The 25,146-nt window shown below is 33.3% G+C and overlaps 1 protein-coding gene across 5 annotated transcripts in view; it reads left to right on the top strand.

Moving 5' to 3' along the window:
* The window catches only part of MYO16 (myosin XVI), a 562,776-nt gene that overhangs the window by 273,694 nt on the left and 263,936 nt on the right, over window positions 1-25,146 (top strand). For all 5 annotated transcript variants that reach the window (XM_081047109.1, XM_081047110.1, XM_081047111.1 and 2 more), the window contains 4 exons: window positions 3,714-3,779; window positions 9,570-9,697; window positions 14,986-15,091; window positions 23,737-23,854. In XM_081047109.1, coding sequence (XP_080903235.1) covers window positions 3,714-3,779; window positions 9,570-9,697; window positions 14,986-15,091; window positions 23,737-23,854 — 418 coding nt within the window. The remainder of the gene's footprint in view (window positions 1-3,713; window positions 3,780-9,569; window positions 9,698-14,985; window positions 15,092-23,736; window positions 23,855-25,146) is intronic.

The following is a 25,146-nucleotide window of genomic DNA, read 5'->3' as shown; positions in this document are numbered from 1 at the left end:
TTAATGTTTTTTTGAAATTCTAGTCATCCTGGCAGCTGTGCCATGGTATCTCTTTATGGTTTTAACTTAAATTTCTCTGATAACTAATGACGTTACCCAGTATGAGTTTGTTGCTCATTTCATTGTCTTATTTTGTCAAGTGCCTGTTCAATTATATTGCCATTTTTAAAAAAATAGGGTTGTTTTGCTTTTTCTTCTTGATATTTAGGGTTTTTATATATTTATGATAGTCTTTCTTAAATATACATATTGTAAGCATTTTCTCCCAGTTTGTGACTTGCATTTTGGTATTCTAATAGTGTCTTCAGATGAAGAAAAGTTTGTAATTTTTATAAAGTTCTTTAAGGTTAGTACTTTTTGTATACTGCTTAAAAAAATTTGGCCTTGGTCATGAAAATGAAAACGTTTTTCTATATTTTCTTCTTGAAGTTTGGTTGTTTTAACTTTAACATTTGAGGTGTATTACCATTGTGGAAGAGATTTCACAATGGTTAGAGGAAGGTCAAGATTAATGTTTTTCCTAAGTGGATTTGCCCCTGTGTTGCAATGGCACTTTTGTCATAAATCAGGTGACATGTGGAAAGGGCCTGTCTTTAGAATCTTCTGTTGTATGGATCTGTTTATCTATAAACCCATGCCAAAATATTTGAATCATTATACCTATATACATCTTGATATATAGAAAGTTCTCTGACTTTGTTTTCAAAATGTCTACTCATGATTCTTGGACATCCATATATACTTTAAAGTCAATTTATCAATTTCAGGTGGATTATCATTGGCGTTGCATTGAATATATAGATTACACGGGAATAATTGAGATTTTTACAATATTTGATTTTCCATTTTATGGAGTGTTATAACCCTCCTTTGATCATCTTTAATTTTTTTGGAATATTTTAAAAGTTTTTGTGCAGAAGTCTTGCCCATTTGTATGAGATCTATTTCTATGTATTTTTCAAGTTTTGTGCTATAATAAATGTTGTTACTGAAAATAACAAGCATATTTCATTTTCTAATTGTTTATGGCTAATATATAGATACAATTTTGATTCTTTTATGTTCACTTTTTATCTATCAAACTTTCCAAACTCATATTAAAATTTATATAGAGATTCATTTAGATTTTCTGCATACAGTATCATACAGTCTGTTAATAATGGCTTTTATTTCTCTCTTTTAAATTTTGATAGCTTCTTTATTTTCTTGCATTATTTTATGGATTAGGACTGTCAATAAAAAGATGACTAAAAGGGACAATAATCAGCACCCTTGTCTCTTTTTTGATCCCAGGGAGAAGCTTTCAGTGTTTTATCATTAAGCAAGTTGTTTGCAGTAACTATACCATGAATGTAGTTACTTTTTATTAAATTAAGTTCCATTATATTAAGATTTTTCAGAGTTATTATTTTTAATCAAAGGTAGAAATTAAATGTTTTTAATTTTTTTTGACATTTTTTGAGACGATCATATGACTTTATTTTACTTGTTACCCTGTTTCCACGAAAATAAGACCTAGCTGGACAATCAGCTCCAATGTATCTTTTGGAGCAAAAATTAATATAAGACCAGGTCTTACATAAGACCCGGGGAAACATGATAGTATTATAAATGGCAAAACTTGATCTTCTAGTATGAAGTCAATCTTGCACTACTAGAAGAAAATCCACTTGGTTGAAATATATTCTGTTGAATGTACTACTCCAACTTAATTTGTCAATATTTTGCTCAGAATTTTTGCATGTATTTTATTGAGAGAGAACAGCCTGCAATTTTCCTTTCTTTAAATATACTGGTTAAGTTTTTAACATTAAGTTTATGCAGTCTCTTAAAGTGAAATTAACAGTGTTACCTCCTGTTATTTTCTGGAATAATTTATGTAACATTTTTGTACATCATGTTGGAGAGAATTCATCAGTGCAGTTTAAGTTTTCTTTGTGGAAAGGTTTCTAGACAAAGAATAAATTTCCTTTATACAGAATAAAACTAGTTATATTTTCTCTTTTTTATTGTGTTCATTTTGGAAAGATAGTGCATTGTTGTCCACCTATTTAAATGTCCAAACTTAGTTACTAAAATGTGATTCCTGGTATTTTCATCTATTTTCACGTCTATAGACTGTATAGTGATATAGTCATATTAAAGATATTGGTAATCTGTGCATTTTCTTTGGAAAGTCAGTCTTGTTAGAGTACTCTCTACTGTGTACAATTTTTCAAAAGATCGTCTTTTGGCTTTTGTTTATATTACATTAATTTCTGCTCCTATATTGATTAATTCTGTATAATTTATGAGCTGCTTGAAATGGATCATTAACTATCCCCTTTTCTTTTTTTCTAACATAATGCATTTTAGGTGATAATTTTTATACCAAGTATACCTTTAGTTGCAAATCACAAGTTATAATATGTTGTAATCAAAATATTTTTCTCATTTGCATTGTGATTCTGTTTTTGGCTCATCGCTATTTGCAGATGTATAAGTTCCGAACATTTTGTGATTTTCTAGGCATCCATTATTAATTTTTAATTCTACCATGATCAGAGAATATCCTCTGTGACTCAGATCCTTTAAAAGTAATGAAACTGGCCTATGTTCATTTTAAAAGAATATACATATATCTGCAGTTGTTAGGAACAGTGTTCTCTGTATGTCAATGAATCAACTCAGTAATTAGTTATCTCAAAATTTCGTCTGCTTATTCCATAACTAACTAGGGAAAAATAAACTTAAAATTCCCCATTATCGTTGATAATTCATATTTTTTTACTTACAGCTGTTTTTGTTTCGTCTATTTTATGCTAGATTTTGTTCTCATAAAATTTAAAATTGCTGTATCTTCTTAATTGATTTATCATTTTATTATTGTACAATGCTCATTTTTTCATGTCTGGTACTGCTTCTTGCCTTAGTGTATTTTCTATGAATGGAGTATTGCTAAACCATCTTTTTTTTTGGCTGTTATTATTATTTGCATGTATATCTTGCTTGATCTTTTAACTTTCAAATTTTGCCTTTATATTTAAATTGTTTCTCTTTAAAATATCACATAGGTTTTTTTTTGTTTTTTTTTTTTTTTGTTCTTTTAGTGTCAGGTGTGAAAAACAATGTAATAGTTAGTCATTTACACCTGTAGCTGTTTAGCACATAGTATTTAATCCAGTTCATAATCTCTGTCTTTTAATTAGAATATTTAGTAGCTTGATATTTGATACAATTACTAATGTATTCGGGTTTAAAGCTATCATTTTATTATTTGATATTTATTTGCTCAATCTGGTTTTTTGTGCCTTATTTACTTTTCCTTTTTTAATTAAAAATATATTTCTTTGAATTCTGTGCTTTATTACTTTTTAAGTTGTACTTTTTATTATTACTGTGTAGCAACATAGAACTCATTATCCATTTACTTCCTTCAGTATATTTTGCCACGTTTTAATTTTATATTTTTATTTAATCTGTCTTTCACAAAACCCACTTAAGAGATTCTTAGAATTCAGTCATTTCCCCTGTTATGTGTTCAGTGGAACAAGCGTTTTCATTTTATTTTATCTGAATTTGACTTTTCTATTTCTTTATTTGCAAGCTTTTAAAACAACTTACAGAAAGTTAAAGTGATTTTTACTTATACTCTCTTTTGCACAGTGATTTTTTTATTTTAAAGCTGATGTTTATACAGTTCAAGAACTATTTATATACTTTTGTTTTAACAGACTTTTATTGGGGACATCCTCTTGCTTGTTAACCCATTCAAAGAGCTTCCAATTTATTCCACCATGGTGAGTATAAAATTTAAAATATCATTTAATATTGTAGACTAACACAAACCAGACATAATTATTTGCATCAAATGACTAATTAAGAAGAAAAACCATAACAATAGGAAAGGTTAAATTTCTCAGAAAGTTCTGAATTGAGTAGTTGCATAATAATTCTCTTCATCATATTTAATCTTCAAAGCTTTGGGCATAGAATTATTCATAATACAATTTTGTTAATGTTTGTAGAATTTTTGAGTGATTTCTTTCCATTCCATTTGTTGGTAATTTATGCCTTGTCTGACCTTTTAAAATCAATTTATTAGGGCTTTATGAATTGTATTAATCTTCTCAAAGAAAAAAACTCTTGACTCTATTTTTTTTATTGTTTATTCTCTATACAGTTGATTACTACTTTTTATCTTTATTGTTTCCTTTGCTCTATCTTCTTTGAGTTTATTTGATAGTTGTTTAAATTGTATACTAATGTCATCGATTTCTGCCCTTTTTAAATAAGTGTTTGAGGTATTTTATTTTGCTTTAAACAGTCTAAATTCTACATCTTAGATATTTCACAATTTCATTATCACTGAATTTAAGATATCATCTCTTTTCTATTGGGATTTTTTTATTTGCTACATTTGCTTCTCTTTGATCTATCGTCTGGATATATTGACTAACTAGGTTACTAATTCTCTTGCCTGTTGTTTTGAATTTGCAGATAAAACCATGTATTCAATTGTTGATATCATTTTTTTCAATATTAAAATTTTCATTTTTTTATTCAAAGATTCCAGTTCTCTGGTGAAATTCTTTGTCTTGCTACCTATTTTCTTGAAAATGTTAATGATTTATTTTAAAATATGTGTTTGATAACTCAAATAATAACTTATTATTAATCTAGTACCTAATAGTAGGTAATAATTCTAATAATTCTAATCTCATCTAAATAATATCTAATAAAATCTGGGTATATTTCTAGTGTTTGTGTTTGTCAATTCATTTTTCATTACATGGCTATGTTTACTGACATTCCTGGAAAATGTTGGTTGAATACTGAACCTTTAGTATAAAAGTTACAGAGGTTGGGGTGGTGTTATCATCTTCCAAAGAAGTTTTGTTTATTTTCTCCTGGTAGGTAAATTATAGGCAGATGGTGTAGACTCTGATAAAGTTCCTGTACTTTGTGTTTGCCCTATGCTTAAGGAAGGCATGCCCCATTAGTCTCAACTGAGACGTTGGGATGATGTCGATTTGGCTTTACTTTGTTACTGAGATCTGAATCTTGAAATTGTGTTTCCCTAGTAGTGTGCAACTGCTATAATGTCCGCTTAACTTTTTAGAAACATACGTTTACATTCTATGAGGCCTCTGAGCTTTACTCCGCAAAATGGCAATGCAGGATGAGAAAAAGTTGTGGAGAAGATCCTGTTAGGCTCAATGCATTTTGATATTCTCCAACATCTTGACCTCTTATATGCTAATTGCTTTGGTGATATTCAGAGGTCTCCAATTAGGTGTTTAATTTGTATTTTATCCAGCTTTTATAGTTGTTCATGGCGAGAGCATTAGTCTGAGACCAGCTACTTTATTATAGCCATATGATAAAATGGGCTATATCTATTATTACATTGGTGTCAGAAGATCTTTTGCCTTCAAATGCCTAAGATTGGTTGGAATTTCAATATTTTTCAATTCTGTATGCATCTCTCACAGAGTGAGAGAGAGAAAGAGAGAGAGAGAGAGAAACATATACATGCTATTTAAAGTTAACTATTGAGTTATGGTCCCTGGCTTATATTAGCGTGTCACATTTGATTGTAGAGTTAACAAGAATCCTATGGTGAAACAAAAGGGAATTTAAATAATTGAATAAAAATACATACACATATAAATATTATTTAAATGTTTCTATGAACTAGAGGTCAAATTATAAGTGTTGGGGAAATTTTAACATAAATTTTTATAATGTGGCATTAACTGTCATATATTGTATCTTGTAATGTAATAAACCTGTTATTTTATGGTTTGTTTCTTTTTAGGGTGTCAATAATATGGCAGTTTTATGATTTCAAGTATTATGTTGTATTTACATTTTCTTTCAGAAATACATGCTACTATAGAAGAGAAACTTTAAGACATGTGTTTTCTTATTAATGTAGAAATGAGATATAATGCATTGAGATTTTTGCTAGAATGCTTTGTTAAAACTTAAAACAGTGAATGCAATATGTAAGTTATAGGTATTGTACTTTATACTCATCATTCATCATTTCCAGCTGACTCTGGCATAGAATGTAAGAGGAAAATAAATATATTTAGGTAAAATATGGACTTATATAAAGCTCACAGTAAAATTATATACTTTCATAATGAAAAGTATGAAAGGTCATAAAAGTATGAACAGGTCATAATGAAATTTTACAGTGTCTGGTGTTTTGGAATTCACATACATTATGTAGAATTAAATAGTTTGTACTCCCCTGGTCTGTAAGTAATAACTCATAAAATTATAGATACTAGGTAGATACAAGGATTTAAAGTTTAGGTTGAATTAGTGGACATCCTTTGTAGCAATATTACTACCTCATAATTTTAAATCAGTTACTTGTGTACTGAACTAGGTTAAAATTAGCTCATTGTACTATGGACACAGAAGAAAAAGTTTCATTTCTTTTTGTGTGTCTATTGATTACAATTATGGGTATGTTTATTGTTTTAAATGATAAAAAATTTAAAATAGTTTTGTTTCTTCCCCATGTTGATTAGTTTAATACAAGAAGAAAATAAAACATTGAATATGATCACATCTATAAAGATTATATCATCCAGGAGAATAGCTTCTGTGTTTCATGTTGAAAAAAATATATACACATGCACCATTTGTGTCTTTTATTTTGTTACCATTACCATTAGCTGTGCAATATTCAGCCTTTGCCTAATACTCATTTCGTATCTAGCAGGTCATCAATCATGGATGTAGAAGACCTTTTGTGACGAACTTCATTTTGAGACTAATAGAAGCACATGGCAGCAAGCAGCCCTGTCCATTAGATGGCTTGCTGCTGTAAGCAATGTTGACCTGACGCTAACAATCACTGGGAGAAGTGGCACTTAGAGGGCCAGGAGGCAGACAGTTCTAAATGAAGTATAACCAACAGGGAAAGATTCATTATTGCGCTGCCTGTTTATGCTGAAGCCAAATATCGTTGCTCATTTTAAACACAAAGAAGTAGGAGAGAAGGAGGAGATAGAAAAGGAGCCAGATTTTTCTGAATCGGCCCTACAAAAAAAGGAACGTTATAATCAGGAACAAGAATGCTTTATCAAACCAACAAATATTTATTTAGTCTATTAAATATAATATATTGTGTTAGATATTTAGGGATGCTGTTTAACTGTCTCCTTGTTCTTAAGAACTGCATAGACATTTTAGAGACAAAATGCAAATAGTGATAAAAAAGATAATCTCAGACTCCACTTGAAGATGAAGACTGTAAAATACCTGTATTGGGAAAGTACACTATTAATAGACACGTCAGAAGGTTAGAACGGAAGGAAATATTAGGTTAAGAAAGGCATTACATGGGAAAGAAATGTGATTGGGGCAAATCTTAAAGAATGAGTAACATTCGGATAAGGGGAAAGGAGCATGTTTTGGAGAATTGTCCAGAGCCACATTATGGAGATGACAAAATATAAGACCATTTAGAGGAATGCATAGATTGATTTGATAAATTGCGAAGTTCAAAAGCTGAATAATTAAAAATCTAGTTTAGGCCTGGATTATAAAGCTAAGTTAGAGAGTTTGGGTTTTATTTTTCAGAAAATAAAGAGTCATTGGAAAAAAAGAAGTTTGATACAATTAGTGTGTTAAGTCTGTTTTTTACCATCAGTTTGAGGAAAAGAGATACTTATGCAAGACTAGTTAGCAGATACTGAAATAATCCAGGAGTAAGTTTATCAGGGTCTAATATGGGGACTCTAGTAATGGGAAAAAAGAGACGGCGCTGAGTGAGTCAGTGCAAAGATTTTAAGTAGTATCCAAAAAGCAGTTTTGTTTTAGGGATGAATAAGAAGAAAAGGTCAACTGATGCCAGTTTTGAATTTGTCAATCTGGGAGAGTAAAGGTACTGATAACAAACTTAAGGAAAGAAATTCATGAGGAAATATCAGGTTCAGGTGAATATCTGAAGTTTTTGGAGATTAAATTGAAGTAATGTTGAGATTCTGTACTGCATGCAAAATTAGGAATAATTCTCCTAGATAACTTCATTTTGTGAGATTTCTAGGGTTCACACCATACTTAAGGGTAAGCTAGAAAAGTAATAGAAAATAAGCTAGAAAAGTAATAGAAAATGGAAGAAGAGATGGAGAAGAAGGAAGAGGAGGGGAGAGGGAGGGAAGACAATGACAGGAAATATGGTGGCAACTAAAGAACCAGGTCTAATGTACTGGCAAAGTAGTAATCAGAAAACCAGTGAACAAGTGAATGTCCTGAAAATAAATGCTTCAGCAGTGAATATTCATTGGCCCCTCACACATCTGCATTAGACCTTTCTCGAATGTTTCTCATTATTACTTTTACTATGGAGTTCACAATCCAAGGATGTATCACCTTGAAATTTCAATATTCAAAATGCTGACACCATTCGGTATAAACTACCTGGGGATAATTTTTCAAGATTATATTTTTGAGTACACACAATGCAAAACTGAGCAGTACCCAGTTTCTTTTTATCCTGTGATTTTTAATGAGATTAAACTCGCCCAATATGTATAGTGGCATCACGTGTGGCATTAGGTTAGGGTTTTGTTTAATTTTAGTTTCCGCTTGCTGTTGGATTCCAATTTCAAATAATTTGCTGGTATATTGTCCCATCAACCTTGAAGACATGCACTCTGTATTTTCTTACAAACAGAAGCATTCTCTTAAGTAAACTCCATACACCCATCAGAAATATGAAATTACTATTGATGTACTGCTATCTAATCAAGAGGCCCCATTCACGTCTTTCCCATTATCCCAGTAACGCCCAGATAGTCAATGATCCAGGCCACCCCTATAGGGTGTGCTGAGCCACCAGTCTCTTTAATCTCCAATCTCAAGCAGTTCTTTATTCTTCTCTTGAACTTTCCAACCTTGACATCTTTGAGGATGCAAGCCAATTATTTTGGGAAATAAAAATTGTTTGTCTGATATTTCTTCATGGCTTGGAAGTCTTCCTGTCATTTCATTTTTATTCAAATGTAACAGGATTCACTAGAAACTGAAAGGGACTGAAAATACTGGCACTGAATCACCATGGCAATCATCATAAATCACTGTCACTGAAATTAAGTTAATTAAATTTTTATTTTTCCGAGAAATTGATAAATTCATATGTGTTCCAGCTACAACTGCCTTCTCTTCAAATTAAAAGCCCTTTCTATTTGTTACTGAAATTAAATGTTGCCAAGAGAAACTGTATTTGATGTAAATTACCAAAACTTCAGCTTACTTCATGGCTATCGATTAAATTTTTGTGAGTTGTCCTTCTTAAAGAGAGCAGATTTATTTAAAGCCTGCAGATTTTTCTCAAGTCTGTGAACCTAGTAATGAAGGATCAAATATGAGCCTCCATTTTATCATTATGAACACTTAAAATGTGCTGAGAAGTGCATACTTTTGCAAATGTTTTGTAGTTACAAATGAGATTCAAAATTAGAGATAAAAATCACTTTGTGTTTTGGAAATAAGTCAACTGAGTCATGAAGTAAAGTATCCTGAACTCTTTTCACAGAGGTTTCTGTCTTTATGCTATTTTTCAGGTCTCTCAGCTTTACCTGAGCAACATGGGGCAGCCATGTTCCTCTCTGCCACCTCACATATTCTCCTGTGCAGAGAGGGCCTTCCACCAGCTTTTCCAGGAGCAACGTCCCCAATGCTTCATTCTCAGGTAAACCCATCCCTCACCTATCCCTGATTCTCAGTTTTGCATGAGGGGCTTGGCGATAAAATTGTCCCAATTTCTTATGGTTTACATTTATTTGCTTGCTCAGCAGTTTGCAGTTTAGTATATCTTTGCAATAAGTACATTTGACTCATTACAAAGGAGAAACATCTTTGTTGTTTAAAATAGTCCCAAGTGCAGCTGAATCAATATCTACAAAGTTAACCTTGAAACTCAGTTCATTTTGAGGATTTATGACTTAGAACCAGAATGCTTTTGCTTTCAAACCTTAGAACACAAGAGGAAAGAAAGCCATCCAGTATTAATGAAACTATCTATACCACAGTTCTCCAAAATGTGGTATTGCCCAAAAAACAAAATACAAATTATTACCTGGCAAATGTGGGTTCCCCCCCTACTTCGAAGTATTTACCTTTGCTTATATTTCATCAAAACTATACAAAGTATTTTTTTTTATTGAGATGTAATGGTATCATTAGCTCATAAATATCAAGATGCTCAGGACAATGATTTATATTGAATGGAGCAAAGATTATTCACACCAAAAAAAAAAAATACCACAAGAAGCAGAGGTGAAATGTGATTATGTATTGATAGAAGATTAAAGAAATATTTAAGTATTAAAGTAAGATCTGCATTGAGAATTGTGTTTTACGTTAGGAGAAATCTCTAAAAGAGGGGACTTCTATAAATTCTCATGGCTTTGCTTGTTACGTGTAATATTGGTTGAAAACTGAACCTTTAAATAAACCATTGCACAACTCAAGTCAAAGTGAAATGAAAGAGTGTAAAGATGGAAACCTGGATAGAACCAAGAGAGACTTTTAAGTATTTAAATAAGCACTATTTATATACTTTTACATTATTCATGTGATCAAAAATTTCATGGAGGGTCAGATTGTTGTAAACTTCAATGTTTCTAAAATAGTGTGCAAGTAGTTGTTTTCACACTTGTTCTGAAGTGTCCTCAGGATAAGAGAGGCACTGGAGGGTGGCCCATCCATTCTTCAAGCAAGCAACTCTACTTTCACTGCTTTATCTGTTGGGTTTTCTGGACTTACTTTGACAAAATGGGAAACACTTATTAAAAATGATGACATTGTGGGGAATGTTTAGTAGTGTTGACAATAATAACAACAAATATTTATTGAGAATTTACTAAGTGCCAGACCCTTCACTAGATGCTTTCCATCTATTATCTTATTTATTGCCTTAGCAACCTAATGAGATAGATATTATTCTTGTTATTATGGTCACCATTTTATATATCAGATGCCTGAGTATAAAAAGAGCTAACTAATTAGTCCAGGTTCTCATAATTAGTAAATAGTGAATTTAGGGTGCGAGCCCAACGGTGTAAATTAGTAAATAGTGATTAACGAGTAGATGGTCCAGTAGTTGGTGTATCTGGGATGTGAGCTTAAGTCTGGCTTCTGAGCCTGGTTGAAGCTTACCCATTCTCATAACCAAATGCCAGTGCACGGCTAGCCTCCTGCTGCTATCCCAAGGAGGCTTTCAACTTCTCACCCCGATCTCTCCTAAAGTTATGCCGTAACTCCATGGATTTAACTGAATTCTTTTCTTTCCAATTTTTATTTATTTTATTTGATTTATTTTTTAAATTTATTTTTATTTTTTGCTAGTGTTATTATTTTTAATTCTTATTGAATCTGCTTAATTTTGTGAAAGGTATTGGTCCTTAGTAAAGCTCTGAGGGTCCACTGGATTCATATCCTTTGGAAATCTGCCTATTACAGAGTTCACAATGTCAAGCAATTTTCCTCAGTAAAGATACCTGTAACCCAAAGACTTCTACAGTGTATTTGCACATGAACTTGATTTTCCCATTAGGAATTGTTAATATTCTGCAGTGCTAGTATCTCTTTGGGACATTTTTTAAGGCCAGTAATGCCATGTATTAACCACTTACTCTGGGGGGGGAAAAAAAAAGAAAAAGATTTCTCCATTAAGTTTCAAAATCGTATCCCCTAGTCCTGGCATCCAGAATTGAACAAATCTGCGATCACAAGGACTGATGCTTAGAGTCATTCTCTGTCTTCTTTCAAGATTAGCATTTTTTATGTAGCTTTTCTACCTCCTCGATTGTCTTGACTAAGATAAAGACTTTCTACCTTTATACTAATACATTGAAGTTATTTTTTATTATATTTTTATTAGTTTCAGGTGTACAAAGCAACATATAATAGTTAGACATTTACACCTCTCACAAAGGGATAACCCCTTCCCCCAATCTACTACCCCTCTGACATTGCATACAGCTGTTACAATTCCATTGGCTCTATTCCCTATGCTGTACTCCACATCTCGTGGCCATATATATACATATATATTTAATAATAGTTGACATTTAGAAATCAACTAAATACATTCTTTAAGTTCGTTTATTCAGTTTTTATTGTGTCCTATAACTAGTATGTTGCAAAGGATAATTATGCAGATTTGAGGATCAAAACTTAAATGTTCCTGGGATAGATGTCCTATAACATACTGTGTTTCCTCGAAAATAAGACCTAGCTGGACCATCAGCTCTATGGCGTCTTTTGGAGCAAAAATTAATATAAGACCCGGTATTATATATATTACATTACATTACTATATACATATAATATATGTATATATATGTATATAATATATTTATGGTAAAATAAGACCGGGTCTTATATTAATTTTTGCTCCAAAAGACACATTTGAGCTGATGGTACAGGTAGGTCTTATTTTCGGGGAAACACGGTAGTGCTAAGCCAGAAAATTGTATTCCAAATTTTAATTTTATTTCTCATTTTGTCAGTCATTATAGGCCCCAGTAGCATACTAGGCTTCATCTTGAGGACGAGTTTTTAGTAATTTAAGATCTTTGTCCTGGGCTATAACTGAGAGTCTGTTGTCCACCATGATGTGTCTTAACTTTGATTTCTTAAAGGCCTTGTTAGATAATTTAAATGACTTGTTTGAACATGTGTGGCAAATATTCATTATCCTAGCTATATGCTGACCATATCTAAATTAATGTTATGTGCTAAACATACAAGTGACTTGTGAAGTGAAGTAAGCAGTATATGGTCAGCTTCTGTTGGGTACAGATTTAGGAGACAAAACTGTTCAAATAAGCGTAAGAATTCTTATGAACCTATGATTGGCATCACCCAAAATCCTTGGTCAGTATCTAGTTTAATCATAAGCTTGGATTTTCAGGTGAAAAAAATGTTTCTTAAGTTGAACTAGAGGAACGAAGCCTGTCATAACCTACTTTTCTTTTATTTCATTCTATTTTACTCAAAGTGTAAATGAAATGTGGCTATTTTGAGATTTTATGAGACAGTTAAAATGTGTGTGATTTTGGCTCTCCCTTTCCCTACCCCTGATCGGGTAACCATGTGAGCACAATTGTGGGGAGAAGAGAAAGGGACTCACATAGCCACCAGGTCAGCGCCACACCCTCACATGCCTCTGTGTCTCCAGATCTACAGAGACTGTTTCTACCTCCTTCACTACTCTGGATTCGCCACCCATTTCAGGTTGCTTAATAGAAGCTCAGGAAATTTTTGTTGAATGCTTAATGCTAGATAAATGTTACATTCAGTGCCACCCCTTCTCCAAGAATCAGCTCAGCTTCCACCTTGTCCAGAAGTCTTCCCTGGTTCCCTCCAGGCTATGTACCTGCTTCTTCACCTGTGGGTGCATTGCTTGTTGAGCACTGCTGCTTTCTAATTATGCATTATTTATGTACTTAGTGTTTACTTGGGAGTATCCCCAGTAGATGACACAGGGCAGTATTTTTCACCTCTTTACCCCTGAAATCTACTATAGACTCTGGCACGTAGTAGGCCTTCAGTGACTTTCATTTGAAATAATGAGCAGTATTTTAAAAAGGAAAATGATATTTTCAAGATTTATCCCTGAGTGAATGCAAACAAAAGCTCTATTTAAATAAAGATTTATGAAACATCTGATTATTTTGCTGGGTAATAGAATTTTTGTAACAACAAGTATAATTGCAGTAATTAAATTTTCATCATGAAAGATATAGATTGTTTCTACTGTGAAATTAGGTTAAAAGAAAAGGTCTTTGAATCTAGAAAAGGAGCTGCTTGTCTTCTGCAGGTCACTGTCACCTGCTATGCTGAGGGTGATAGGGGGATTGTTCTAAAAGTGGTTAAAATGTTTATGCACAAATGAGGGGGACAGAAGCATTCATTTACAAGTTGAGATTTGAATAAAATAACTAAATTTTAGCTTCTTTTCTGGCAAACACTCTTTAATTAAGTTTGTTAGAACCATTGTTTAAGGGAAAGCACTGGTAAATAGCTTTATACTTGGTATATTTTAAAAAATTGTTTGGCTAATAGATAAAAGACTGTTTTTATGAGTATTCTATTTGGATGCAGGAAAATTTTATTTTATATCAGACTACGTTGGTATAGCAATTATTGTATTGGAATTTTATAGTAACCCTATATCATCTTGTTTCAGGAATATAATAATAGTTATTGTTTATAGAATTTAGCTAAGTTATGAAGTATGCTTGGGAAATGGCTAAAGTATTTTCATTAAACTGTCATTTAGTTAGTGCTTGTTCCTAGATTGACGGAAAATGGGAAACATGGATTGTCAGAATGGACAGCAACCTCAAGAGAAAACAGGTCATTTTAGGATCTGCCAAGTGCCAGCACTCAACTCACCTCGTCACATCTGACCCCCTTACCTACTTCGTTTTAGTATCTGGGCACTTTATGGTCATTCAAAAGAGAAGGAAAACTCAGACAGATCTAGTTACTTTTCCAAGGAAGACATAGTGTCTTTCCTGAAAGGTCCAGAAAGATTTAACAAGTCCAGGCCATGTTGCTGTGGGACACATGCACCTGTGGTGCAGAGGCCATTACCTTATGTCCACCTCATTTACATTTCTTAACAAAGCTGAGGACAAGTCTATAGTGTCTTTATTTTCAGCCTACCACCTTTCTGCTATAATTCACCTGTGTTACATGGTTCTGCCTTGTAAGAAGTTCTGTCATACTCATTTAGAGTCCCAGCATTTGAAACACCCTAGGGTACATGACATAGTATACATTTGCTAAATATTTTGAACAATGAATCAAATTGAAAAGGTAAACCATACATCCCACAAACTCATTGGAAGTTATCTTTTCCCCTCCCACCATCTTTGTGCCTGAAAATTATCTACGGTTATTTAAATGTTTTACTACATTCACAAAAACAGTAAACTTGTGCTTTCTGTCTGTGCTTTATTTTAGTGGGGAAAGAGGATCTGGAAAGTCTGAAGCCAGCAAACAAATAATGAGACACCTAACCTGTAGATCTGGCACCAGCAAGCTCGTATTTGATTCCAAATTTAAACATGTAAGTTTTTTATTGAGCTTGGAAAATCTGTTGAGCCGATAAAAATGTCATTTACAGGTAAAGAATGACATCATAATAGACCATAAGTTTAATCATGATTTGGTCAAAATTTGTGGAAATAAAGAAAAAAAGATTGAAGCGTGGTATAAATTTTTATTGTTCAAGTAAACTTTTATTTTGTTGCATACATTTAAAAATATTTTGAACATACTCTATTTTCATATTAGCTTGGAATAGTTGAACTGAAAATATCTACTATAGTTAGAGATTGTTGTTATTCAGATAGAAAGTGCCACTTTGGCGTGTAGGTACATTCTGGGGGGCTGGCCTGGTAGCAACTTTTGTGGGGAATTACTGAGAGCTGATAATAAAGTTTCAATGTATGTAAAAAATTGACAACAGTAAAATTTAAGGACATTGATGGCAGGAAATAAATCTTCAACCCCTGAAGTGATTTTAAATTATATTCAGTAATGCTTTTATTTGAAGTCTCCTTTATCTACCTAAAACACTACCAGGATTTAAGGAGGAAGGAAAAGGAGTTATGATAAAGGTCACAAATTTCATACAATAAAGCTCAGAAATTTTATGAAATTTTACTCAAAGAGACACTCACAGGTTTTTGTCCACAGACTGATTCTACTCTTTTTACATCATTTTAGCAGGTTTTGTTAACAGGTTTTTTCCAGGCCACAGCATATTGGAGGGGTTGCTAGTGGACTCCTGCAATTGACCACATGCAATAAGGAACCCCTAGTGGTGGGGGATGGACAGAAACATGATCAATAACCAAAGAAAGTGATCAGAAGTCAGACGTGTGCTGCTCTGGAGCCTTTACCTACAGAGCTAACTCTCCACACTTTAGCATTTCTATCGGAAAATCACCCCAGACTAATGGAAGTTCATGATGATTGTTCTAAGATTGCAACAAAAGACTTTCATATGTGCCCTGTTATTTTAGGGAACCCGGGGTTTCTACATTGTGCCCTATGATTCAGTCCTATTCTCATACTGTCACTTCCCATGCTAAGCTTATTCCTCCTGTCTGTAAGATGCAAACCCATCTGTCCCACAGCCTCCTTGCTTGTCTCAAAGACATGTCCAGATTTTAATGCCTGATCTTCTTCCAAGCACTCTCCTCCCAGGTTACCCATCACAGTAAATGGTACAGTCATTTTTTTTTTCATTTCCACATCCAGAAACCTGGAATTCACTTTGACTGCAGCGTCTTTTCTCTGCCTCCCAATCATAATGTCCTGTCAATCCTAGCTGTTTAGCCAATCAGTTTTCATTCGGTCCAGGATCATCACTGTCAGTAAGACTATCATCTCCTTTCGTCAGATTTTCTTGAAGAGTCACTTAGTGTGTTTCCTTGCTTCACCCATTCTTGTCTTCTGAAGCAAGTACACATCGGCAGTCTGAGTTGACAGGGCAGCTATGTTGTTCCCCAGTGTCAGTCAGAGCCCAGATTCTTTCTGTCTCATTGCTCTGTCATTCTCCAGGACACTGATCCCTGCCTGCATGGTGAGGCATCTGCATTCCAGCTCAGAGGAAGGGAACAGGAAGCAGGAGTGCAGGGAGATGGCTAATTTTGTTAGTACTGTAACTGTGCAGTTAGACCTAGCTGTGCAGTTAGAACTGTAACTAGGCAGCTAAGTGCTTAGCTGACACTATTAGATGGAAGGAGAGGAGACTTGATTTTGGACTATTAGTAGCCTATATCATAATGCCCTTGCTCAAAATCCTTGCATGGCTCTGTTCCCTGGAGATCAAGTCCAGTAAATCAGCATGCCCCGACATTCCTTAGGATGGTGTCATTTAATTCATGGGCCTTATAGAATTACCTTCCTTTTATTCTTGCTGACGCCTCCTTTGAACACATATCCCTCACAAACTGGGCCATGATGTCATGATTTATTCCATTATTCAACACATATCTTAAGTGGCTTCAATGTGTGTGTCCCTTGAATTCAGAGACACTGTCTTAGAGACTGCCATATGATAGGAGCTCAATTTATGTATGGTGAACAAATGAATATATAAATATAATGTCTATAAGTATTTTGGCACTTCTAGAAAATAATTATGCCAAGTTACCTATATTAATTTACTCTAATGTATCAAATAAATTTAATGTGGATAAACCATTTGTTTATAATCAGGACCCTGTACATTTTGAGGTGTGTGTGTGTGTGTGTGTGTGTGTGTGTGTGTGTGTGTGATTTATGGAACAACACTGTCATTTTTTTTGTTTTGTTTTCAGTCTTGTTTACCTTTAGATAGTGGAAATGTTTTTCTTTTTTTTTTTTTTAATTATTGTATTTTTGGGGGTCAAGATTGGGGAAGACATATTTGTTCAAAGATTTTAATTATCGTCTCTCTTCAGGCCAAAAAAAACATTATATGTATGAAAAATTATTTTTAATTCCTCACACACATAAGAGTATAAATTTTGTTAAATACAAGTCTACTTGCTTTGTATATCATGCAAGAAATGATGTCCCTATATGCTATATAATTTCCTTGACCAAAAGGATACATGATGCTCATCATAGGCCATGTTGTACCAGTACTCTCTCTCGGCATGTATTTCAAAGGGAAGTATTGCAAATACAGTGATGTAGTCTCAACTTTACAAGCTTGCTCCTCCAGAATCTCCCCTGTACAGGTCCTTCATCTTTGCAGAAAGACACCTGCATTTCATTCAGCAATTTTATATGTAAAAATATCTGATTACATTGGAATGAAGACAGTTGCTGTTATCTTAGATTATTACCCAAAACAATACCATCTAGAGCATGGGTGTGCAAACTGCGGCCCATGGGCCAACTGCGGTCCGCAATCCATTGTTAATTGGCCTGCAGCAAATTCCAAAAATATATTTAGTTTACTTAAATAAACCAGGTGAGGCAATATGTACTTCATCTCGAGTGAGTGGCCCGGCTGTTTGTGTATTTTACCTCATATGACCCTTGGTAAAAACCATTGAAAAAAGTTTGGAACCTCTAGATTCTAGAGGCTCAAATGTTAAAAATCCTACAACATATTGCACAATGACTATTGTGTTATTATACTGTTTTCTTTTGTGTCACCGGCCCTTTTTACCTCATGGCTGCAGGTCAGAATTGTTTCTTCCATGGTGGTGTTTACATAGGAATATTCTAGAAATTTTAGTATTGGAGTCCTCATTTAGAAATGAGAGGAATTTATATTTAATTGTTAGGTTAATGTTATTTCCTTGTATTTTCCATTTTTGAATAAGTCCTTAAAAAATTAAATGTACTTTTATGGGTTCTCAAGCATATGCCTGATTCTAGAGATTTTTCTCTTTATGAGGAATATATAATAAATTCTGCAATGTATCCATAGTGTCATGTGTGGCCATTAATGACTTTAATTCATAACCATTTATTAAGCTCAAATTACATATTGAGCACCTCTGTAATTCTACAGCAAGGTCAAATTAACATACCATTTTAGATTGACTTGGAAAGAATAACATAAAATGTCTTCTTTGTTTAGATATTGTAATATACTGACTAGTGACAGTTAAGGATAAGAGAATTCATAAAACAACACAGTTATAAAATAGACTCAGGTTAACTAATAGAATAACAAGACCTATTGGTTTAATTGTAATGACAAAGAACAATAGACTCCACTGTAAATTAGGGATTAAAACAATCATTTATTAAGTGATCCTCTGTGAAAGAGCAGGCTTTGTAATTTCTAAATGCACTCTACATTACTTTATGTAAATTGGTTTTGCATTTTATTTTAAGTGAATACATTCTAAGTTGTATTTCTTAGCTAGATTTAACTCTTCCAAAATTATTATAGCATCTGGAAATCAATATTATAATATCAAAGCAAATTTCAGGTAAAACTATTTCTAATTCACTTTTTTTGTTTTACTTATTTCACATGGCAAATTAAGGATGTCATAAATAAGTGACTTCTAGTCTCATGAAATAATATTGCACAGGTTTGAGTATGGCTTAAACTTCATGTCAATTCTTCTTTTGTTTTTGGTTTCCCTTTAAATTATCTGCATGAATATCATTCAGTGTCCAAGACATTCTTGAAAATTACCCAGCCACAGGTTTTGCACAGCGTCAGTATGTGGGAATTACACACAAGCATTAGATAAATTTATGAATTGACTGTAAATCTTTGTAACATTTCACTACAACCCTTCAAAGGCTTAGTGAAATTATGTACATGTAAACGAGGAGCTGCATGAAAGAAAAATCTGATTCAAGAGATGAGTAGACAAGAGCATACTTGATATATGGAGCTATCTAGTAGAAAGCTTGAAGTTCAGTACAAGATGAGATGAAAGAAACCTTCATTAGGTGGCCCTGGAAAAAAGAAGCAAGTTGGCTGACTTAGAGGGCTGATTCAGCCAGATCAGAGGGTGGGGCATTTCTTTAAGGTACCACCCTGACAGACACGGTATAATACTGCCACATGTGAGCAACAAACATACATATGGTGTCTTCCTTTGGGAAATACGGGTTGAGTTTAAACCAAATAGTTTTGCCCTGGATCTTAGTATAGTTTGAGAAAAAAAAGAAAAAACAGTCATTGGAGATTATTTTAATCCGCAGTTATCCAAGAATAAATAGTGAAAGAATGGTAGGGACATAAAAGGGAAACATATTGGGATGATCCTTCAGCAGAGAATCTGGCAGAGGCTGTGGAATAGTGAATATTTTCTTTGTGGTTTACATCGGAGGCATAATTAAAGATTTATAAATGAAAGATTATAATCTGGAGTGTGGGGAGCAAAAGAATAAAGTGAAGGAGTTTGGGAGGCAGTTGGCTGTTTCTAAGTTTCACGCTGTCGTGATAAACAGTACTCTCTATGAAGAGGTTGCCGAGAAGAAGAGAAATCGATTTAGTTGGTCCCTGGAAGGTGAGGGAGAGCCCAGTGTGGAGCTCCAGAGATGATTCTGATAACTTTATGTATTTATGATACATGTATATTTAAGCTGTGCTATTTCTGAATTTTAGTCTTATACTTCCATTGCCCCATCTGTAAAGACTGCACGTAGCTCTACATCCTTCCTCTGCTACGGCTTCAGAGTGTGTTTTCCCCAGTGAGCAGATGGGTTTGCATCCCATCTCCGTAGATATTGCTTTTGTGTCCCTATACAATTTCAAAGCCGATGAGATCAGTTAATAAGGCTGTAGTTTCTAATTCCTGTATTTGAATTTCAAACGGTGAAAGCAGGGGAATCTTCCATAACAATAGGTTTATTGGAACATAAAAGTCATGTTTTGGGGGGGGAAAGCTGCCAGAGACTTTTCACTAATTTTTGCCCAATTGATTTTCAACTTTAAGAAATATTCATATCCATTCAAATTCCTTAAACGTGTATTGAGCAACTGTTTTCACAGTGCAGAGTGATGGGGTCAACGTGATTAAGCCGTTATTTTTTACTGAGGAGGACAGGTTTTTACTTTTAGAAAATACAATAGGTTAACTACTATCATGATAACAGTACATAACTTTCAGTGGCATAACCGCTAAACTTCCATGGAAAAACAAACCAGTATAAATAGAAAAAAAAAATCGTGCCAAAAAAATTAGAATCACTAAGGACTGAGGAAATATATCCTTACTTCCCTTTGCCTACATTTAGAGTTTTATTGCACTACAGCATTCTCGTTATTTTGTTTCAAAATCAAGTTGAATGGTGGAATTAGTATCAGTTTTGCATTTTGCATTTTCTTAAAGTATTTCTTTTAACATATTTGTTTTAGTGCCACCTATTGGCCAACGGGCTAATTGAAGATTAAAAACCACTGGTTATTTTAGTTTAGTGTTTGACTTTTGATTTATGGACCAGAAATGCATAGTGAGAGAATGCCATGTTAGTATTTATATTTTGTTTAATGGTTTTAGTTTTATATTACTTTTATCCCTTATATGTCTTTATTGTTATTCTAGCACTAATAGCCCAATGATGCAGTGGTTAAACACAAATTCAGCAGAGATTGCTTGGGTTCTAATTCCAGTTCCACTATTTAGGAGCTCTGAACCTGGGAGACGTACTTAATCTCTCAGTTTCCTTTTCTGTAAAATGGAGACACTAGTTGTGAGGATTAAAAGAAATATGTGTACACACACTCACACACACACATACACATATGTATATATACACATATTATAGCTTTACATATATATATATACCAGCTGCCAAAAAAATGTATACCAGTGGACACTTTGGTCAACATTGCTCAAGCAGCAGTTCGCCATCATCAGAAGTATCTGGATGCTGATGGTAACCACTTTGAGCACCTCTTGTAATTGCAGAAGTCAAACGTGACTTGTATTCATCTTTTGTTATTGGTATATATTGAGTATTACAATTTTAATGCAGTTTTCCTTTCTTAAAATGTGTGTACATTTTTTGGCACCCTCTGAATATTTATGTGTGTATAAAACCTTAGAGTAGTGTCTGGCACATAGTAAGCGCAATATCAATGGTTCCTGTGATTATTAACATAAATAAAATTAATGTTTACTATATGTCGATTGCTTAGTATGTGCCAGGCACCAATCTGAGGGCTTTATATACCTGACACTGATAACCACTGATAACCTGTGTTATAATAAAGGAAATGGGGTTCAGGGAACTTAGGAAATTACTCGATGTCATATACTTGGTCCTTAGAAGAACTGGAATGTGAGGCAGCTACTTCTCACTCCAAAGCACATACATTGAAGCATTACTTACTTCCTATTTGAGCATATGCCATTAATTATCTTTTATGTTCTTTTTCTATAATAATAAAACAATTTGTTCATTATCAGATATAACACCTAAACAACTATAAGCCAAAATACGTTTTAAAAAAATAATTATAATCCCTTTAATGCATTTTAAACAGTTTTTAAATGTAATATTGTGTTTAAAATGTGATATAATCACACTATTAATTTTACCACCTATTGATTTGATATTAAATTATTGGAGAAGAAACAAAACTAGGATCTTCATAAATGCTATTTAAAAATATTTTTGAGATAACACTTCTTCCATTACTACTCTGAATTCATTATGATCTTTAAAATTAGGTTATTATAAAGAGACAAATTATAGAGTTTCTGTAAAGATAAGGTATATGTTTCTTTCCAAAAGTTCAAACTTCAAAAATAGATATTTTAATATATTAGGTCAATACAAAAGTAATTGCGGTTTTTGCAGTTATTTTTAACCTTTTAAAACGCAGTTACTTTTACACCAACCTAATGTTTCACTATTATCACAACTCTTAGCACTTTTGATTAACATCACAGTCTTGCTTTATAACCTTTCAAAATATAAATTACTTACAGGTGAATTGAATGACTTAGAAAATTAAAAATTAGGAGCAAAGTTTTATTTTTTTAATTTAGAATAAAATTTTCAAAAAATATTTTTGCCAGAAAAACCACCACTCAGAATCCATAAGGTATTGTTGTGCTCCCTCTTGTGCCTGATGCTGGAATTATATTTCACATTATCTCTATCTTGGAAGATGGAAAAACACTTTTACCTCTCCAGATTGTAATACTTTTTTCATAGAATTGCTTGGCCATCATCATTATCACAGGCACAATCAATTGTGAGACAAAATGGTGTTTGTTCTATAGTCAGTGTTTAAGGAAACATGTCGAGTAAGAATTTCAGACGCCAGGTTGATCTGAGGAGCTTTATTAATGGCAAAGCCCCAAACTCCCCACTTCTGAAGGAGAGCCCTTGAGAATAAGACACACGGGATAACACAGCTTCATCTAGAATTCTTATTCCTGTTTCTGTGGGCGAGAATGGTTTGAATGGAACAATAACAGGGTAGAAGGATGGTTGTTTAGGGGTTCAATGTTCCAAAGAGTGTGTAAAGTAAGAGTTAAAGTTACAATCAAATGTTTAAGTGAATTTATTTTTTCTAAGAAGTTCTGACTATAGCTTGCATTAACTCTAATTTCTTCTCTCCAAAGCCACAAAAGCATACATACGTATTTTATGATTTTCTATACATACATTTTCCTTATATGTACATTTTCTATATATACATACCTATGATAAGTTTAATTTATAAATTAGGCACAGTAAGAGACTAACCACAATAACTAATAACAATAAACAATTATAACAATATATTGTAATAAAAGTTACGTGAATGTGGCATTATTAAGTAAAATAAGGGTCACTTGAACACAAGCACTGCAATACCTCCACAGTTGATCTGATAACTGAGACCCTAAGTGACTACTGTATACAGTGTGGATACACTGCACAAGGGGATGATTCATTTCCTGCGTGGAATGGAGTGGGTCATTGCAGATTTCATCGTGTTATTCAGAATGGTGTATAATTTAAAACAGGAATTATTTATTTCTGTAATTTTTCATTTAATATTTTTGAACCACAGTTGACCACAGGTAAATGAAACCATAGAAAGCAAAACCACAGATAATGGGGGTACTAGTGTAGTTTGCAGTTTAGGAGGATGTCCTCAAAAGTCCAACATGGTATTATATGAACAACGGAGAACCTCTTAGATAATGGTATATCCCTTCTATCTTTGCTGTTATTCTCCAATTTTATGTAAAAAAGAAGAGTAGTTCAGCAACTGTTTCTCTTTTACTACAGGCAATGTCCATCTTAGAAGCCTTTGGACATGCTAAGACAACTCTTAATGATCTGTCCAGTTGCTTCATAAAGTATTTTGAACTACAATTCTGCGACAGGAAAAAACACTTAACCGGAGGTAAGTTTAAAATTAACAAAGGGAAATCTCATTTGCTACCAGCAGAGGGCAGAGAAACACCAAACATGGCAACAACAGTGAGTGTTGTGTGTGCCTGTGTGTGTGTGTGTGTGTGTGTGTGTGTGAGAGAGAGAGAGAGACAGAGAGACAGAGAGACAGAGAGAGACAGAGAGAGAAATACAGAGATAGAGAAACACAGAGATAGAGAAACGGACTGTGTCTGAGATGTCAGGTTATGAGTTCTAAAATTACTGTGAATTAAAACATATTCTGAAATGCAAGGTGTACTTTTCAATAGGATTAAAACTATATGATATGCAACCAAATCAAAAATAGCTGAAATTAATCATATTTGCTGAACATAGAAAGAAACACAAATACTCAATTAAAACAAATTTTAACTTAAGTATGTAATTTGTTCATACAACACACATTGAAATCTATTTTAAATAAAACTGAACCTATACTTTTAAAACACTTGAATTAAAACAAATCAAAACATCAAAATAATCACCCAACTAAACCCAAAGAGAACTGTTTCTTATTTGGTTTTAATATTTAAGGTGTACTTTATAAAAAACCCTTATTTAAAATTCAACTAATTTAGAATTCACCTAGGATTTTACATCTTTCTAATCAAAACGGATTTTCTATACAAATTAACAATATACGTACAATTGTAGGTGTAATGCCTAATCTACTTGATGGAACCAACTATTTAAAAAACTTTTGCAAGAGCTGTCAGCACATGAACATTTGATAATTTTGAAGATTTTTGAGATACCAATTTTATTTGGTGTTTTCAAGTTATGCTGTCTTCCCTTCAGGAAATGAAAGTTCGTTTTGACCATAATTTAAAAACAAAAAAACTGTATATCAAAATCAAAATTTTTACTAAGTGAAATTCAGTAAAAAAATATGCATAAAGATGTAAGAAAAAAATCATTTTAAATGTTGAAGTTAGACTTAAATTCGGCAATAGAAAAATTTTGTTGTTTGTTTTGTTTTGTTTTTGAAATCCATGACTAGGAGCTCTATTTGAAGGTCTACCATTTTAGGAAGACCTCAGAAGAGACATCTTGAAAGTCTTGAGGCACAAATATCTTCACATCTTGGTTTTATGACGCTCCAGTGAGACTGTCTCTCCAAGCGAAGGGCCCAGCCTCAGCTCTTTAATCTGTCCATAATTTCCCCCTGAGCTTTCAGTGACCAGAGGTTGGAGCCATGGAAGCTGGGGGGGCGGTGAGGAGTAGAAGTTCCAAAAGCTTCATGTTCCAGCCCTTTGTCACTCC

Source organism: Rhinolophus hipposideros, assembly GCF_964194185.1.
Source record: "Rhinolophus hipposideros genome assembly, chromosome: 4".
NCBI classification, from domain to species: domain Eukaryota; kingdom Metazoa; phylum Chordata; class Mammalia; order Chiroptera; family Rhinolophidae; genus Rhinolophus; species Rhinolophus hipposideros.
The sequence above is the reverse complement of the archived record's forward strand: the minus strand, read 5'-3'. Positions and strand labels throughout refer to the sequence as shown.